Source organism: Coregonus clupeaformis, chromosome 30, assembly GCF_020615455.1.
Source record: "Coregonus clupeaformis isolate EN_2021a chromosome 30, ASM2061545v1, whole genome shotgun sequence".
In the NCBI taxonomy this organism is placed as follows: Eukaryota; Metazoa; Chordata; class Actinopteri; order Salmoniformes; family Salmonidae; genus Coregonus; species Coregonus clupeaformis.
The window spans coordinates 44,726,385-44,746,851 of NC_059221.1; the positions used below are offsets into that span (position 1 = coordinate 44,726,385).

The following is a 20,467-nucleotide window of genomic DNA, read 5'->3' on the forward strand; positions in this document are numbered from 1 at the left end:
TCGAGGGAAAGATGAACAGAGAAAAGTACAGAGAGATTCTTGATGAAAACCTGCTCTAGAGCGTTCAGGACCTCAGACTGGGGCGAAGATTCACCTTCCAACAGGACAACGACCCTAAGCACCCAGCCAAGACAACGCAGGAGTGGCTTCGGGACAAGTCTCTGAATGTGTCTCTTGAGTGGCCCAGCCAGAGCTCGGACTTGAACCCGATCGAACATCTCTGGAGAGACCTGAAAACAGCTGTGCAGCGACGCTCCCCATCCAACCTGACAAAGCTTGAGAGGATCTGCAGAGAACAATGGGAGAAACTCCCCAAATACAGGTGTGCCAAGCTTCTAGAGTCATACCCAAGAAGACTCAAGGCTGTAATTGCTGCCAAAGGTGCTTCAACAAAGTACTGAGTAAAGGGTCTGAATACTTATGTAAATGTGATATTTCCGTTTTTATTTTAAATACATTAGCAAAAATGTATAGAAACCTGTTTTTGCTTTGTCATTATGGGGTATTGTGTGTATATTGATGAGGGGGAAAAAAACAATTTAACCAATTTTAGAATAAGGCTGTAACGTAACAAAATGTGGAAAAAGTCAAGGGGTCTGAATACTTTCCGAATGCACTGTATATACTGAACAAAAATATAAATGCAGCATGTAAAGTGTTGGTCCCATGTTTCATGAGCTGAAATAAAAGATCACAGAAATGTTCCATGCGCACAAAAATCTTATTGTGCACAAATGTGTTTACATCCCTGTTAGTGAGCGTTTCTCCTTTGCCAAGATAATCCATCCACCTGACAGGTGTGGCATATCAAGAAGCTGATTAAACAGCATGATCATTACACAGGTGCCCCTTGTGCTGGGGACAATAAAAGGCCACTCTAAAATGGGCAGTTTTGTCACACAACACAATGCCACAGATGTCTAAGAGAGCGTGTAATTGGCATGCTGACCGCAATAATGTCCACCAGAGAATTTGGCAGAGAATTTAATGTTCATTTCTCTACCATAAGCCGCCTCCAACGTTGTTTCAGAGAATTTGGAAGTACGTCCAACCCGGGCCTCACAACGGCAGACCACGTGTAACCACGCCAGCTCAGGACCTCCACATCCGGCTTCTTCACCTGCGGGATCGTCTGAGACCAGCCACTCGGACAGCTGATGAAACTGAGGAGTATTTATGTCTGTAATAAAGCCCTTTTGTGTGGAAAAACTCTGATTGGCTGGGCCTGGCTCCCAAGTGGGTGGGCCTATGCCCTCCCAGGTCCACCCATGGCTGCGCCCCTGCCCAGTCATATGAAATCCATAGATTAGGGCTTAATTGACTGATTTTCTTATATGAACTGTAACTCAGTAAAATCGTTGAAATTGTTGCATGTTGCGTTTATATTTTTGTTCACCATAGCGCCCTTTCTTATTAGTTGTACTTTTTTAAATATTGAATACTACACTGTTGTGTAGGGCTTGCAATTTAAGCATTTCACTGTACATGTGCAAAACTGAACTTAAAAGCTTTCACTGGGTTCCTAGCTTATGACTTCTCACATTTGTTAGATGTTTTAAATAATTTGCATCACATGTTTAAAATGTGATATTGACACACCCATTTGATTACCTTTATAGTTTATATTTTGATAATACATTTAATGACAGTTCAGTATCTGTCTAAAAATATAATTCGTTTCAAAAACATAGTAACAGTAACTTCATTCTTATATACACATTTCTGTGTAAACATATTTATTCCATAACTGGGTCCTCCTATACAGTGTTTCTTCCCGTCTGAATTCATACTTTTCAATACAAAGTACATAATGCGTAGCGTATACAAACAACCTTGTTACATTGCAAACAAGTGGACGTTAAATTTAAGACAAAGGAGAAGGAAAGGCATCTAGCATCACTGAAAACAGAGCCCATGTATAGGCCAGTCATTGCTCAACAAATGAGAAAATAAAATATGCATTTTATTTAATGCCTCATAATGGCATTAATGACTATTTATGTAACCAAGCAGTGTTTTATCATGGTTCTTGGCATTTTGAAATTAGATTGAAAACAGCCACATCTGAGGTATTAGCACAATGGTCAGTTAATCAACTGAGGCTATGGAGAAGAATTGGCCTATGGTAGCATTTTGGAACACAAAGGGAGAGTCTTTTCATACGTGCTATAATAAATAGCCCATTGACAGCAATATGGGCACACAGACTAAGATCTACTGTTTCACTAAAATACAATAATCATTCAATATATTAAAAAGTAAAGTGTTGTCTCAAGCTAAAACATTTGTGCAAATGACAAAGTATAAGCAAAATATGCTAATATAAATAGAGAAAATCATTGTAGGAGCAGTTGTTGATAACCTGGTCATTCTGACCATTCATTCTAAAAATATCCTTTCTAAAAAATGCTTGCAACAAGCTTTCAAACTACTCCTTTTCCAGTCATTACCCCAGATCACCTTAAATAATAATACAACATTATTTAAACCCAGTAGTACTAGCAATAAATAACATTCAATATTGAAGTGAGGACAGACGACATTCACGTGAAGAGTAGTGTGCGGTGTCCACTCTCTTTTTCAGATAAGAATATCATCTCTATTCTTTACAAAATGGCCTCTAGTAGCCTAGTGATTGTTCGTAACAGGTTAGATATCTACAAGCTACAACACCTTTAGACTCAAGCCACAAGAATCAGATTAAGGACAGTCACTGACTCAGTCACTGACTCACTGCCTGTACAAATGCACACACAGTAAACGAGTGGTCTAAGCATAAATCAAGGTGTGTCAATATGTGACTAGCCAACTCCTGAGTGTTCACAAGGGAAGATAATGGAACTGAGCAGATCAAACCCATATGCTTTTATATATACTGGCATTCGCCGCCATTTTGAATGAGTGGAAGTATAACAACAGGCAGGGGAGGGGATGCTCAGCCAAGTTAAATGGGCCACTGAGGAGAATCTAGACTTAAGCATGCCATCTGTGTGTGTTGTTTGTGCAAAGGAATGAATGTGTGCGTACGTAGGATTGTGCGTGCGTGCGTGTGGTGGAAGGAGCCGTTTCAGTGAGCATAGCCATATCCGAGTGTATTTACAGTGAAATGTGCCTGGCTAAAGACAACCGAAAACACACAGCATGCTACACCCTGTGTGAGTAGAGGAGGGTATAACCCGTTTCAGAGACTCATTTATTACTCGCTTATTACACACCCAAAGACTGCTCCACGCCCCTCCATTTCCTGCACCCATCCTCCTCTTCTTAATATCCCTTTTTATCTCTCCTTCATACCCGTCTATAATAAATCTTTTTTTTTTTTTATATCAGTCCCTTTGGGAATATCAGCCCTTTGGTGGAATATCAGCCCTTTCGAGCATCATTTTCCTCCAAAATACTGGCCTCATATATTGACGTTTCTCCTTCATACCACTCCATACTCTTCATAACCCTCTGTTTCCCTTTTGCATCCCTCACCTTCCACCCCCTCCTGTCACTCACCCAACCCTGGCGTGAGGAGGCTAGGGCATGTTCATGGACATGGTGAGGGCTGAGGCGTCCGCACTACGCGGGTCCTTCACCCCGATGATGAGGTCATTGGTCCTCCTGGTGCCCTCCACCAATGAGAGGACATCTACCCTCTGCACCTGGTGACCTTTGAACTGCAGCACCTCCACATCCTCCTCCAGGAACTCAGCTGAAAGAGGGAAAGAAGAGAGGGAAGGAATAAAGATGAAAAACAAGCACGATACAAGTTTAGTGTTTAGACATACAGTATATGAATGGATATGTGATTATTTGTGGATGAAACAGAGACAAAGCTAGAAACTAAGCATTAGCTAGCTCTGAAGGCCATACTCACAGTCCACCAGGAGAGTGTCGGGTTGCAGCTGTGGGTGGAGTCTACCATATGCCAAACTGTCACTCAGATTTTTACGAGAGGACAGGACGTTCATCAACACCTGGGTGATGCCACTGAGGGCCCGGTCCCCGTTGGAGGATCCTAGGGCCACGTAGGTGCCACACAAACCCAGGCGAGGCCTCACTGCCGTGGGCACCAGGAAGGACAGGGGCCTCTTTCCAGGCTGGATGACATTATGCTGCAGACAGACACAGCAGAGAGAGGGTTATTTATATACCCAACAACTGGTGGTTTAGATCAGGGTTTCCCAAACTTGGTCCTGGGCCCCCCACCCCTGGGTGCATGTTTTGGTTTTTGCCCTAGCACTACACAGCTGATTCAAATAACCAACTTGATTAAATCCAAGTCAAAGATAAAACCACTCCATTATATGACAGGCAGTAGTACCGGGTTCGGAGGCTGAGAGGTCTGGGTCTTGTTGGACCATGAGAAGTCCAGGATCTGGCTGTTCAACAGGATCCCAGATGGTGTCACTATCCTACTGCCAAACGGACGGTTCAGGGAGCTAAAGGGAGATTACAGAGATAACACCAACCATTTTACAATCATAAACAGCAACTGCATAACATTTACAGTAATAGATCAAACATATGGTCCTCCTTTTCTGAACAAAGCACACAGCATCTGAATACAATCATGACTATTTGGTCGATATTGGACCAAATCCTAACCTTAGTTACACACAAGCAACTTGACTCAAACCTTCAAAGTCCAGGATTATTAACTCAATAGGAGATTGGCACTAACATTTGAGATTAATAATGTCTCTGAGGTTAAAGTGATACTTCAGGATTATGGCAATGAGGCCCTTTATCCACTTCCCCAGAGTCAGATGAACTCGTGGACATCATTTTTATGTCTCTGTGTGCAGTATGAAGGAAGTTAGAGGTAGTTTCAAGAGCCAATGCTAACCTCATGACGGAGACAATGAAGTCGTCAGGCCCCATAACCATGACCTGGCTGGCCACAGCGCCCTCCTCCAGGGCGTACAAGGGCGTGTAGTGACCCGGGGGGAACGCCTGGGAATCATTGATCATCTGGCGGAGCAGCACTGCCTGGGACTTACTGGGGGACCACAGGTGAAACGACAGGGAGAGAGCCAAGGAATCAACAGGTTAGCCAGCTTTATGACGGTTCAAAACATCATATTGGTCTGATGGTCATGCTTCATGGTGATTCGTGTCTCAATCATCTTCCTTATTTTTATGTGATAAAAGTGTCTGATGATGTATTGTGTTGGACAAGTAGAACCTACCTGAGCATCTGTGTGACTATGTCTGAGATGGAGGTGTCATACATGGGGTCTCCCAGCCCACTGGCCAGGGCCACAGCAATCTTCAGAGACTGGACAGAGACATTAGTAGGTGAAAATGACAGAAACGTAGCAGTGCTTTACAAATACATGCTGTAGGCACCACAGTATACAGGGTTAACATTTACTATAGGATACATGTAGTAATCAACAACAATTACTGATTAACTAAATGATCAGGCTGACACCCAAGTATTTTCCTAAGTTATGTAAATGAAATAGGGCGTAGTACCTCAGCGATCCAGTGGTAGGTGCTGTTGCGGGGCACCTGGCTGGTGATGTTGTAGCCTTCCAGAATGTTCAGAGCTGTGATCAGAGCTGCTCCTGCACTGGGGGCTGGGGCTGCCATCACATGGTGCCCTACACAACAACAACATCAACAACAGAGAAATGGATGCATTTAGCCGCAAGGTTGCAGGTTCAAATATCACATCTGGCAAGAATTGGGAGCGAGGATGCATAATCACAATATAATCGTGAAAATATATTTGTTCAAAGGGAACCCTATATTTACCCTGATAGAAACTCTCAGCCGGCTGCTGTAGGACGGTGGTGTAGTTCCCAAAGTCCTCCTCAGAGAGAACTCCTCCTCTGGCTTGCACCTGTTAGAAAATACATTATTAAAAATCTCATTATAAACTGGGTAGTTGGAGCCCTGAATGCTGATTGTCTGACAGCTGTGGTATATCAGACCATATACCACAGGTATGACAAAACATTTTTTTTACTGCTCTAAATACGTTGGTAATCAGCTTATAATAGCAATAAGGCACCTCGGGGGTTTGTGGTATATGGCCAATATACCACAGCTAAGGGCTGTTTTCAGGTACTTCACGTTGTGTCGTGCTTAAGAACAGCCTTTAGACATGGTATATTGGCCATATACCACACCCCCCCGGGCCTTATTGCTTAAATACATGATAACACATGATAATACCTTTCCATTCTGGCAAGAGTTGTGCTGATGGAATAAAGCTGACTAGATCCCTATGAATAAGGAATAACCAAGTGATGTCACGAGAAGCAGTATCTTTTGGAGCAGGATGAAGTTACCCCTATACACTGATCCAAGGACAGTGTTACGCTTTCCCCTCCTAATGGTTAAGGTTTGGATTTAGAGAGGGTAAGCTGATCCTAGATATGTCCCTAAGTGCTACGTCTACCCAGAGCATATATTTTAGAGTGGAGCCAATACAGTATTTATGAGTGCTTATATAATGCCAGAGGCTGGCGTCCGGGAGACAGATGAGCTGCTTACTGCGGCTGCCATTTCCTGGGTCAGGTTTCCACTGTAGAACTCTGCGATCCCATTGGCTGCCACAGCATCCAAGATGGCAGCCAGGTCGAGTCGTTGGGAGAACAGGCCGGAGAGGGGAGGCTGACCGTTGGGGAGAAACAGGGCACGGAAAGCCTCCGACACATTCTTGTCCTTGACCTTGGCCAGGGCCTCAGCTAGAGAGAGTGGGGGTGGGTGGGGGGGGATACAGAGTAGGATGAAGTTGCCCCTAGACACTGATCTAAGGTCATGTGTGTATTTCCCTCTGAATGGTTCAGGATTAGACTTGAATGAGCACCAATGCATTATATGTTTAGCATAATTTCAATTCCTCATGCTTACCCAGGTCATGTGTAACATTGAAACCATTTCTGGCCATATCTGCTGCCATGGTAACTACATCCTTCCAAGGCATTCTAGGGAAAAATTCAAAGATATCCGTTTGGATTGTGTTATCATTACATTTTATCTCCTAAATCTGTAATCAAATATGGTTTAACAGACATTTGTATCCAAAGCCACTTCCAGAGGTAGGATCTTAATTTGAGCCATTTTGCTACAGCAGAAAAATAATTCTGCAGCAACAGGAAATGTGAATTATTATGTGAATTATTATTAATGGACATTTTTGTAGGGGTTGAATTTTTTGCTAGGGCAAATCAACTCTGAAATTTCAAAGTGGAAATTACAAACTTTAGAAGCACGTTTAAGACTCAAATACACTACAAGTTTGCATTTCCTGCTGTGCAGAACATTTCTCAGCAAAAAAAGAGTGATCAAATTAAGATCCTACAATTGTACATAGCTATATTTAGTGTATGTAGACAACATTGTAATCAAATCCACAGCTTTGTTCCAAGTTGCACCCCGCTCCTCCAACTGAGGCACGATAATGACCATGTATCACTGGAGTAATTATAGCTCCACTGTACAGGAGATGGACTAATGGTCCCCTTGTACAACGCTGATACAGATAATAACACTCAATCAATGGCTTGGGACTGTCTGTGTGCGCTAAACTGGAGCAAGCAGACATCCAGAGCCTATTAAACCTTGTGTAATTTAACTGGGGCTAATGAGCTTCAATGCTCTAAGACAAAGTGACTGAATCAATGATAAAAAGCGAGAAAGAGACTTCACTTTACCTTCCGTAGAGCTTGTGGGCCTGGTGCATCCCACTGAGCATGCCCGGAACTCCCACCATCAGGCCAGGCTAGAACAGAGATGGTCAACATTTCCTGTGACTACAAATACCAGAACCCCAGGCCGACACAACACCTGTCCTTTACAGTAATCCCTCGTTTATCGCGGGGGTTACGTTCCGAAAATGACCCGCGATAAGTGAAATCCGCGAAATAGAAAACTTTTTTTTTTTTTACAATTAGCAACTATTACATGTATACAAATACAGTGACTCACGTGTAGGCCGTTTCACTGCTCTTCAGACTGGGCCGCTGCATCCTGACTGCGCTCTGCAGTGTTCTCTTCTTCTGAAGCCCGCGGTGCAGGTGTGTTTGTTCGGGAGAAGAACATAGTGATAGGCAGCTGTTGTCGCTCTTTTTTCTTCTTTGCAAAAAGATCCTTGTACACCGACATGCCACCATCGATTACGTTGGAGAACTGTAACGAACGGCTCATCAAAGGGTCCCATTCCTCAGCTACTCGCTTAAGTTCAGTGGCCATTCGCACCATGGTTGCTAAGCGACCAAGCGTTAGTCCTTCCTCCTCATCTCTCGTGTCCTCTTCTCCCTCTTCTCTTTCATCGTCGCTTTGTGGCTTTGTCATTTCTGCCAGCTCTGCATCGGTCAGCGGCTGTGCGTCTCCATCAATCAGGGCGTTTATGTCATCCGGACTCATGTCATTAAAGCCGTCTCCTCCAATCTGTTTAGCCAGATTCACAGCTGTTTCTACGGCAGAGTGGTGGACCTCGTCAAGCGAGCCTCCGGTTGCGTTTTGCACTGCCTCTGGCCATAGTTTTTTCCAGCAGGCCTTCAGAGTTTCCGTTTTCATTTCCTGAATGGCCCTCTGAATGTTTTGGAGACACGATGCGATGGTGTATCCACGCCAGTAGTCCTTCAGTGAGAAATCTTGATCCGAGTCCATAGCGTCAACAAGATGTTGCAGGGTGTTGCGCGTATAGAGAGCCTTGAAAGCACGGATGACTCCTTGGTCCATGGGCTGAATCAGGGATGTAGTGTTTGGCGGCAGAAATTCGATTTGCACACCATCATATGCCAAATCATTACCGTGACCTCCGGCGTTGTCAAGGAGCAGAAGCACTTTAAAGTCCAGTCCCTTTCCTCTCAAATAACACTTGACCTCCGGGATGAAACAGTTTTTGAACCAATCCAGATTGAGCGCTTTTGTCATCCAAGCCTTTGCATTGTACATCCAGTAAACAGGCAAATCATCCTTATTTTTGTTTTTCAGCGCCCTGGGATTTTTAGACCTGTAAATCAGCCCCGGTTTAATCATGAAACCTGCGGCATTTCCGCACATAGCCAGGGTCAAACGGTCTTTGTGAACTTTAAATCCTGGGGCTTTGGCTTCTTCCTGCATGATGAAGGTGCGGGGAGGGCATTCGTTTCAAAATAAGGCAGTCTCATCCATGTTAAAAACTTGTTCGGGCTTATATCCCCCTCCTCAATGATCGCCTTGAATTTATTGTTCACGAAGGCTTCTGCCTCAGCGGTATCCGCAGACGCCATCTCACCGTGCAGACAAACATTTTTAAGTCCAAAGCGTTTCTTAAACTTTTCAAACCAGCCCTTGCTTGCATTAAATGCGCTTGGCACTTTGTCAGCAGCACTTGCTGGGGGCCTGGCATCCTCTCCCACTGTGTCAGCAGCACTTGCTGAGGGCCCGGCATCCTCTCCCTCTTCCCCGTCACTGACAGCAAAGTTTTCATACAGCATTCTCGCTTTTGTGCAGATAACGTTTGTATCCAGGGTTATGTTTTTTTTTCCTGCAGTCATTAGTCCACAGAGCTAATGCCGTCTCCATCCGTACCATGGTCTTGTTGCGGACAGTTACAACCCTTTTTTGCATTCGTATTAAAATTGACTGCTGCTGTCGTCCTTATGTTTTTCCCTCCTTCTTTATGTAACGAACGGAAGATTCATTGATTCCGTAATGGCGAGCAACGGCTGCATAGCTTTTACCTTCCCTTAGCATGTCCAGAAGTTTAACTTTATCTGAGATAGGTAGCATCTTCCGCCGTTTGGGCCCATCCGCAGGTGCTTTTGTCGGTCCAGGCCGTTTCGTCGACATTATGGGTTTAGGAGATGTTCGAAATTACAAGATAATTTGGCCAACTTAATGTAAATTTGCCAAGCTGTTTTATGTACGTACACATAACTGCACGAGACGACAAAATGATAGCACAATTCGTAGCATGTTTTGATACAAGAAGCGGGAGTGAGTTTTTAGCGAATCAGAATGCAGAGCACAATGCACCAAAAAAAAAAATGCATTATGAAAATCCGCGAAATAGCGAATCCGCGATAAGTGAACCGCGAAGTGGCGAGGGATCACTGTACTTGTAGACTGGAGAGCATCAAAATGACTGCCGACTGACTACAAATCTACAAATCACATTGCATCATAAGTAACTACTCAATATTATTTGTAGATCAGACATGTCAGTCACAATTGACCCATGATACATTACAGTTTTGATGCTCTCAAACACGGCCTGAGTGTCACGACTTCCGCCAAGGCTGCCTCCCCTCCTTGTTTGGGCAGGCTTGTTTGGGCAGGATGCTCTGTCTATTATTTTCTCAGTTCAGAAAATAATAAAACGAGGCATTGACAACTAGGGGGGATGTGTTGTAAGTATTTGGTATTATAAAAAATAAATATATATGTATGTGTAAGGTTCTTATCATAAACCCAGGGGTTTACTCTTTTTTTTTGGGGGGCGTGTTACGTGTGACGTGTTTTTCTTTCTCCCCATTTCCCTTTGTAGTGTGTTTGTGTGTTCTGGGCATTACAGGTGTGCTGAGCTCGAAGAGGGGGGGTAGAGGACAGTTGTTTGGGTATTGGTTGTGTTAATTTATCTTTGTTTGTGTTCCAGCCTGTCCTCCTGATGTACTCCACCCTACCTAGGTCCTGGAGAAGGGAAAGGTAGATCTGCCCATGGGTGTACATTCACACGTAGATAACCCAGCTGTCAGTCACGTTTGCCCTACAATGTTTTGAGGTTTATGTTGGCTCCAGTGTGTTGCCTGTTGTGGTATACATTTACGTCATTTAGCAGACGCTCTTATCCAGAGTGCATACATTATTTAAATTTTTTGATTTTATTTTTCATACTGGCCCCCCCATGGGAAACGAACCCACAACCCTGGCGTTGCAAACACCATGCTCTATCAACTGAGCTACATCCCTGCCGGCCATTCCCTCCCCTACCCTGGACGACGCTGGGCCAATTGTGCGCCCCCCCCCCCATGGGTCTCCTGGTCGCGGCCGGCTACGACAGAGCCTGGATTCGAACCAGGATCTCTAGTGGCACAGCTAGCACTGCAATGCAGTGCCTTAGACCACTGCGCCACTCGGGAGCCTGAAATACACAGACCACAACCCTTTAACTTTTTTGAGCCGCATGTATAACCACAACCAACGTCTTATGCGTTGGGCGTTGGTTATACAGGGTTATAACTTAGAAATTCAGCATATAAAGGGTGCAGAAAACGTGGTTGCGGATGCTCTGTCTATTATTTTCTCAGTTCAGAAAATAATAAAACGAGGCATTGACAACTAGGGGGGATGTGTTGTAAGTATTTGGTATTATAAAAAATAAATATATATGTATGTGTAAGGTTCTTATCATAAACCCAGGGGTTTACTCTTTTTTTTTGGGGGGGGGGCGTGTTACGTGTGACGTGTTTTTCTTTCTCCCCATTTCCCTTTGTAGTGTGTTTGTGTGTTCTGGGCATTACAGGTGTGCTGAGCTCGAAGAGGGGGGGTAGAGGACAGTTGTTTGGGTATTGGTTGTGTTAATTTATCTTTGTTCCAGTCTGTCCTCCTGATGTACTCCACCCTACCTAGGTCCTGGAGAAGGGAGAGGTAGATCTGCCCATGGGTGTACATTCACACGTAGATAACCCATTGTTTTACACACTAGGTTAGCCGGGCGGGTGTCACCCCTGTATTGTTTTGGTAAACAGGTAGGAAAGTGGGTTAGGGTTTAGAGTGTGATAGGAAGGATTAGGTGTGTAGAAGAGAAGAGACCTTTTGTTTATTTTCATTACTTGGACCCCGTTCCCAAATATTCCCTTCTCTTACCTTCCCTGGTTTGTTTGAGTGATTTTTTGACTTACTGTTTCTTTATGGGTGTTGTATATTTTGTTTAAGTACCTTACTAAACGTCCCCCTAGGGCTAACATTGAGTTCTGGTTATTTTAGTTCATTACACCCCACATTTCTTCCCCATCCATCTAGTTTACCTTGTGTGCGCAGGCACAGGCATTTACGTCTCCTCCTCAGACGAACTACACCCGACGGGAGAACGTAACAATTACACACACCTGGTTCTTATCCCCTCATTAGTCTGTGTATAAGTGTTCCCTCTGCCCCCCTTGTCCTTGTGGGTGATTGTTTATTGTGAGAGTAGTGGAGCTCGGTGGAGCTACTCGCACGTTGTACTGCCAGGGTAGATATTTCCCCTGTGCCTGTATATTGTTGGAGTATCCCGTACCGTGTATTGCCAGGGTAGATAGTTTCCCCTGTGCCTGTTTTCGTGTGTCACTATCTAGCGCAATTGTGTACGAAGGAATAAACTCTATTCAGTGATTTACCCTCCTGCGTCTGACTCCTATCACACTGAGGTTGAGATGAGGCTCTTACCTTGAGCTCCAGGTTGGTCTGTAACATGTCCTCCAGGATGGCAGAGGGCGCTGTTTCACTGAAGTCTATGACCCTGCTCTCGTTCCTACGGATGTCATGCACCAGCATCACGCCTCCACTGCAAATAACAAAGACAGAGACCAGTGTTGTTCAACAGCAATAAGTGCATCCTCTTCTTGCAGATGTAGGTGGACATAACTCACACATTGATTAGGAAACACCTAATCCTATTGACTATCTATTGTTGTTGATTATCTGCTGGTGTGATGTGTAAAGACTCACCCGCCGATGCCGGAGGTGTGTGGGTGTATGATGCCCAGACAGAGGGCAGCAGCGATGGCAGCATCCACACTGGAGCCCTGTTTTCCCAGGGCCTCGAAGCCCAGAGATGTACACTGGGCCACGTCAGTCACCACCGCCCCCTGGTTAAAGATCTGACACACAGGGAAGAGGAGAGGAAATTGACTTAGATTGGGGGAGGGAATGAGGGTGGAGAGAGGAAGGGAGATGATGGAGAGAAAGAGAGATGGGTGTAGGGTAAAAGGGAGGAAGAGGGGCAGAAGGCAGACACACACACACACACACCTGTGGGTCTCCGAAGTAGATCTGCATGATGAGCGCAATAGTGACTCCTGTGGCAAAGGTGAGGCAGGCTGTGATGATGACAGTGAGGCCATCTCTCTGGCAGGCACAGCCCTCTGATAAGGGGTCTCTGGTGGTCTCCCGCAGGGGTGTGATGTCATGGCTGGCCAGGTCAGAGGCGGAGGACGGGAGACGCTGCAGACGGGCTGACTTCAGGAACAGGTCTGGGTCTGGAACATAGAGGTCAGAGGTCAATACAATTCAGGAAGTGTCTACTGTGCATGAAGGGCAATAGGCAGGCAGCAGTTGCAAGAATAAGTAAAACCAGACCCATATATTTAGATCAAAATACTGTATATGGCTCAGAGTACAACAACATATTGAACATCATACATGACCATGTCTGGCAGACATGGAAGGTAAAGGAGATGTCACTGCTATGACAGTGTTATGTAGACCTTCTGACTGATGGTTTGGTTACAGTCACCACCTCATTGTCTGCTATATCTCCACCAGTGTCTTACCTGTGTCTTGCTCGCTAAGGAAGTTATCGTCATCTTTGCGTGATTTGAGAGTGTTTTCCCCGGAAACCACATCATCCTCGGGTAACCGGGGGAAGCTGGTAATGCTCATGTAGTCCACCGGTGAGTAGGCACTTCCCAGGGTCGTCTCCTGGCTCGGGTCTTTCTCTGTTATGGTGCCGCTGGAGTACCCGGCCACGGCATCGTTGGCAGGGTTATACATGTCGACGGTCCAGTTACACAACTAATGAATAGAGGAAACAGCGCAACCTGAGTTCTCTTCTCTCTTGTTGACCTACAGTTTCCACTGATGATGTTATTGAGCAGACTTCAGGGTGAATTGTATTACGTTTTGCCTTTTGACTTCACACGAGATGGCCATGTAGCCTAAGCCTGGCGTGTTAAAATGTTGCAATTAGTTATGCTATTGGACCGCAATGATACACTTGTTATTGGTCCGTTGTAACAATGTTGCACTTGATCCGTAACATTGTTGTCTGGCTCCCTCTAGGTCTAGGAGGTGATGCGGCAATTATTCATAGCCTATCCGATTCCATTCGCAAGACCTGTGGAAAGATCAAGCACATCTAATATCATTCGTAGTTGAAAATAAAGCCAACACCACATGCATAACTTCATAGATTCAGTAGTAAAACAGTAGGCCAAATACATAGGCCCCTATGAATATTAGGCTATCGTTACCAATACCTATGCTTCCACGGTGAAAGTGGTCGTGTAACACATCGGCTAAATGCGGCAAATATATACCTAGGCCTACAACCACAAAACCAGCGTAATGTGGTTTTTAGATCAAATGTGACAGAATTAATCGCGTCGGCTGCTCCCTGAGAGGATTGTTATCTCCTTGTTGATTTTGCAGGCGACGCTTCGAGATGTAACCTACATCGGCTACAGCCTACACTGCTGCCTTCCATAAATTGACGCATCGCTAAGGTTGTCCCCCTTTGCGACGGAATATTATTTGCAGTAGAAATTGTGAAATTCTTACCCTTTGAGACAGACGACTGTATTCAAGCATCAACCAATTCAGATAGGACGTTCTTGTAGCATTTATAATGGAAGGAAGGCAGAACATAAGGGCTTTCCTGTAGCCATCTCCAGATAGAGAGCAGGGGCGTATTCATTACGCAGATTATGTTGCAAAACGTTTCTTAAACGGAAGCGAACGAAACGGGGCGGGACCTACCTGAATTTGTCCAATAGAAACTCTCGTTTTAGTTGCAAAACGTTGCAACTGTTTGGACTAATAATTACACCCTGTGATATCAGAGAGGGAGAGGCGAAGCCAGAGGGTTTACTCCGCCTGAAAATAAGACTATGAAGTGAGGAATGTTTGTGTGGAGGTCCAATTGGCGACAGAGTTTCGAGCTAACACATCTCAGATACAGTGCGGGTAGGCTCTGCGGGTAGGCTAGTCTACATGATGACATTATTATGGATAAGCGCAATAATATTTGTAATTGTCAAACGGCAGTCAAGCATTGATAATGTCACCAGAATAAGACCATCGATATTTTTGGGAAAGGAGCATCAAGCTCATCACCGTGCACTTTCACCACCCTGTGAAGTTCATCATAATGTATTTCATGTGTAGCCTAACAAACCATGGTTTGACGAGTCATAGTGGGAGGACCACAAACTATGTCATGGTGTTACTCCAAGTTTACTTGACCAGGGGTGCAACTTTGGTTTTAGAAGTGGGGGGGACATAACTTATTTTTATGTATTTTTTTATCCAGCCGGATAAACACTCCAAACAGCCTAACCGACTGCTCCGAGGCGTCCGCATGTTCCCAAAGCACACCGTTGCTTCGTTTTGTATCACATTCCAATGATAAAACAGGGGGGAAAAATGCAATTTCAGAATGGGGGGGCGTCCCAAGTGAAAGTTGCGCCCCTGCTTGACATGATGGTTATTATATCAATATTTGTGCCTAATGGCGTTTCCACCGCCATTTCTCACATAATTAATTTTATGAAAGATCCCCACATGTCGAACCAACAAATTATCCGTCTGCATTTATAAAATTGTACCATAACTTCCTGTTTCTATCACAGCTGTCATTCTTTTTTTAAGTGACATAACTCACATGGTCACCACTGAAGGTAAGCCTACAGGTCACACAATGAGATGTAGTAGCCTACAGTTGTTGATCCTAAAATACAATATGGTCTCACCTTGAGACGGCAGGACTCACCTGCAATCAAACTGTTGGAATCTTAGTCAGTGAACGAACACAGATCTCGTCGAAAACGTAACATGTAGGTATATTTACACGTAGCCTACAACACCCCATAACAAAAAAACATAAATAGGTATCTGGGTTAGCATTTACCTGAGACTGTGCTTCCGGAAGGGGACTCTTTACTGGAGTTGCAGAACTAGTTTTAGTAGGTTAGGGCATGCTATAGCACCTGCTCAGTGCTCAGATTACCGAAAGGAAAGCTGAGGTGGACAGACCTCCTTTCTCTTTTTCTCTCTCTCGTTCTCTCTCTCTCTCTCTCTCTCTCTCTCTCTCTCTCTCTCTCTCTCTCTCTCTCTCTCTCTCTTTCTGTTTATAGGCTACACCACCCTGCAACTCAAGTAAAGAGAATTAGAGCCACTTTCCACTACACTACCTACACTACTTTGATGACACAGACTATGTCCAATATCTCTTTCAATACCACATACCCCCCTCTGAGTGGTACAGTGTAAAGACAAAGGCTCCTGCGAAAATTACCTTAATTACCTTAATACCAGTAGGCAGCATTTTTGCTCTCTTAGCCAAATTGAAAATTAAAGGCTTTTAAAATATCCACACATTTGTGAATCATATCATTAATGAAGTGTGCAAAACTATATGCAATATGGTTTAGATAAGAAGCTCCTGTATAGTTGAAATTGCTATCCTTATTTTGTTAGTGTATATACTATGGTAATTACGGTATGCTAATAGTTGCGCTTCCACATGAAACAGGAATATCGCTTTGGCCACACCACATCCAAGGCTAGTGCAAACAGAATAGTTGCACATCTGATGTTGAGAGATAGATCTCACTAGACATATTTTACTAATGTAAATCCACCCTAAGGAGTAAATGCCAGACGGACAGACAGATATCTATTTTAGGCATTTTTAGAGACAAAAGTGGCCACCCAGATGCATCCCTACCGGTCATAGGCTTCTCTATCTCTACACTTTCGTGTTTGTGTGTGTGTCTGTGTGTGTACGTGCGAGTGTGCGTGCGTGTGTGTGTGTATTTTAACCCTGCTAGGTCGTACAATGTAACAGCTGCTCAAAAACCCATACCTATTCTTTCCCCCACAAGATTTAAAACTGGAACGAACTTGGAGAGGCTGTTGTTTCTGTGTGTGTTCCTGTACTGTCTTCCCCATTCCCCACCCATTTGCAACCAAATCTATACTCAACCCTTCCTCAACGTTGGCTTCTCCAATTCAAATGTACTGTATCTCCACTCCATCACTCAAATTCTTGTCAAACTTTAATCTATTAGATGGGATATATAGCCGGTATTAAGTTGGTATATAGTCTAAATGGAGATTAGTCTCTTGACTTAACAGGATGGCCAGAGGCCCTCGCTGACGCAAGATTACATGGAGAGACTATGGGAGGAATGTTCTGTTCTCATTCAAATTATCTTCTGTTCAAATGCTCCATACCCAACCCAACCCTAACCCAGATCAAATCTACCCCATCCATCCTCCCAGCCCCAACTCCAGTCCTCATCCCAACCCCCAGCCAAGTGGCCCTGCCCCCCCTTCCCCCCAGTCCCTCAGGTGTAAATGATGAGACGAGATTCAGGTTGTCAACCTGAGTGTTTATTGTTGTTGTTGATTTGTGTGGTACCTGCGTTTTTCTGAATGGATGTTGGATTAACCCATCTGTTGGTGGTTGCATAGGTCTTGACTGTCTATGGACTTGACTGTCCACTCAGGGATGGAACAATTCAGTACATCACAAAAACCATGCAGAAATAGTGAAAGGCACGATCACCATAGATATCAGATACACCAATCTTTTTTATATGTCTATAAATCGTTTTTTTGACAGGGGAAGGGTGTACTCGTTGAGATGGTACATGGGAGAACCCCAAAGTATCTTTAAGCTGCCATCACATTTTAGGGCGCAAAGCAGAAAAAAAAATCCCCACACAATCAACCCCCTTTCTTTTAAAACATGAACATACTAGGTGAACAATTGTTCTATTAACTATATGGGAAAAAATACAAGCATTTTTTTTGTTGTTGATACATTTCATTGCAGTTTTTTTTTAAATCAATCTGCTTACTCCATCCTCTGTCACATCCCCTCTTTCTTCCTCCCTCCCATCATCCCTTCCTCCCTCCCTCCGTCCCCCACACACAACTCTCACGTCACACTAGACACGCGTGCACCTGGTGGCCCCGCCCTCTCTCTGTGATTGGCGGGTTGCCACCCTAAACCCACACCTTTTATTAGTCCCACACTACATACTCAGAAGACAACAACTTGGAGATAACGTGAACGTAAAGGTGAGAGGGTGATGGGAGGAAAGAAAAGAACAACAAGAAAAGGAGAGAAACAGTCTGCAGTGAGGACCAACAAGGCCTCGTTAGAGGGGGTGAGTCCCACACACACACACCTATGGTCTCTCATGTATAGGCCCCCTCCCCTTTCTCCCTGTAAAATGTCTTTATCATGCGAGTAAGAAGTGTGACCCCAGAGGTACTGTAGTATAGGGTTCAGAAAACTTTAGGGGTTAAGGAAGCATGGAGACCAGATGTGTGTGTGTATTTGTGTGTGTGTGTATCTGTGTGTGAATGTGTGTGTGTGTGTGTGTGTGTGACTCATTACTGCAATCCACACACTGCGTCATTCACAGGATCAAACAGAGTTACATACAGTCATCATTTAAAACAGCAACAGAAAAATAAATATACATAATATTAATAATTATATCATATATTAGTAGATAATTCAAATAAAATATTGTAATTTACAAGATAGTTGGCGATACGTTGAGTGGAACATGGTGGTTTGTGATTAAAGGGAAAAATTAATGTTTCTAGTTCAGAACATTCTAAACAATAAGAACAATTTCTCAGATCACTCTCACTTTATCTAGAGAACAATTAATGTTACACTGCTCCCACAAATACATCTTTATACTTTGAAATATGTGTAGCGTTATGATGATGCCAGCATGAAATTATCCTGTCCTTACAAGTTATTACACTTTTATCCCCCTAGACGGCAGTGTCTAATTGGAACGTTAATACATCCTAACCCAAAAGGATGACACTTTTGAGATGCATCCTTACTGTCCAATTCAGGAAAGAGGCAGGGACAGTCTTGTCCTCAGTCAAGATGGTAGCTACTCTAACGACTCAAATCCTGAGTGGCTTTGACACCTAACGGCAAGGAGCATTACAAACTGTATTCTAATATGTACAAGAAAAATAATTGATTATTATTAGTCTTTTTAAGTATTTTTTTTAAACACACATCCTCTCACACTCACACAGACTTTGACGGTTCGATTCAAAACAAAAAGAAAAGAGTAAACATCCCAAAGGAGAAAAAAAGACATCACACAGCACACAGCTAAAACTTTGACTCACTAAAATGTATGACAGTGCAAACTTACATCCATGTCGCAAATAATTTACAAACTTTAGTATATAGTCATATACACTTCAGCACCATAGTTTACTATTGTAGTTGAATACATCTCAGTAAGCTAGATCTTAAGGTGGGGACACTGTTACGGCTGGATGTGCTATTGAGAATGTAAAGGGTCACTCATCACTCGTTCTCTGTCCTTGAGCCAGTCTTTACTAGAAACACTGAGCAGTATCAGCCCGGTGGACATTGTGTGTGTGTGTGTGTGTGTGTGTGTGTGTGTGTGTGTGTGTGTGTGTGTGTGTGTGTGTGTTCACCCCGAGTCTCCTACCATGATTACCATGTTGTCACTGAATGATGTGAAGTGAAAAGGGATCGGTCGATGTTATCTATTTCCCTGTTTTGTCTTACTTTGTTGATATTTAGTTAGGGGGGAGGTGTCTTAATACAACAGCATCACAGCACACCAACAGTTGGAGCCCAATGTGTGTGCTGAGCAAATTTATATTTATTTTTTCTCTTATTTTTTTCCTTTATACTATTCTCCTCAAAGTGTGAATTTTTCACAGTCATTCTGTCAAACGAGGCCAAGTTTTTAGGTTGTCAGCTATTTGGATGAAACGGTGTGCTCTCCTCTCCCTATGGGGCTGCAGGGAGCAGGCTTTTCCTGTCACGGACATCAGGCAGAGAGCTATGGTTAGGCCTACCTTCTCCATAACTTTAATAACAGTAGCAGAAAAACAAACAAACAAACCAACTAAACAAAATAAAGAGTTGCCATCTATACCGCCCTGCACCTACTTTAGCCTGTCATACCTTGTAACCTACAGGCAACCCTTGGCTAGTTTCCCTACATATATCATTATGGTACGTCCCAATAAAGTAATTTGCACAGTACATACACAGTTAACTATGCACAGTCATTGAAGCTAGCTATACTAGACTTCTTATGACCAGACAGCTTTGAATTACTTTCATGATCGTGTTGTAGTTGTTGGACAAAGACATTTAGGAAATGAGGAAATCAGCTTCCTGCTTTACAAGGCTGCCTGACTTGAGATAACAGAGTGGCAGTTTGTTTCTGCATTGGCAAACGTGTCTTAGTCACAGATGGCAAGCCAACTATGTAAAAGTAGCCAGTTAGACATTCTAAAAACTACCTATTGGTTGCACAGAAAGCTACACTACACAGTCAACTATATCCACTCTGGTTCCTCTGTCATCCTATCTAAACTCTCAACTATATCCACTCTTGTTCCTCTGTCATCCGTCTAAACTCTCAAATGTGTTGTTTCTAGTCTTCTTTTTACTCTTCAGTCTGTTTTCGTCTTCCTCTCTTTCACCTTCCTCTTCCTGCTTCCATCCCTCACAGTGGGACAA

The 20,467-nt window shown here is 43.8% G+C and overlaps 1 protein-coding gene across 3 annotated transcripts; it reads right to left on the minus strand.

The window, feature by feature from the left end:
* Positions 1-1,701: 1,701 nt before the first annotated feature.
* LOC121546102 (glutathione hydrolase 7) lies at positions 1,702-16,113 on the minus strand. Of its 3 annotated transcripts, none has more exons than XM_041857124.2 (16): positions 15,818-16,113; positions 13,810-14,026; positions 13,464-13,704; positions 12,943-13,169; positions 12,640-12,791; positions 12,358-12,475; positions 7,656-7,723; positions 6,853-6,926; positions 6,493-6,686; positions 5,749-5,836; positions 5,467-5,594; positions 5,178-5,266; positions 4,835-4,987; positions 4,310-4,427; positions 3,863-4,100; positions 1,702-3,697 (listed from the first exon to the last, which is right to left on the minus strand). In XM_041857124.2, exons 2-16 carry the CDS (start codon positions 13,840-13,842, stop codon positions 3,522-3,524), a joined length of 2,097 nt encoding a protein of 698 aa, XP_041713058.2. In that variant the 5' UTR covers positions 13,843-14,026; positions 15,818-16,113; the 3' UTR covers positions 1,702-3,521. The 3 variants fall into 3 exon arrangements, with proteins under 3 accessions (XP_041713058.2, XP_045065541.1, XP_045065542.1); XM_045209606.1 differs by lacking the exon at positions 15,818-16,113 and adding an exon at positions 14,470-14,616; XM_045209607.1 differs by lacking the exon at positions 15,818-16,113 and adding an exon at positions 14,470-14,616 and having other exon boundaries at positions 13,464-14,026.
* Positions 16,114-20,467: the final 4,354 nt, after the last annotated feature.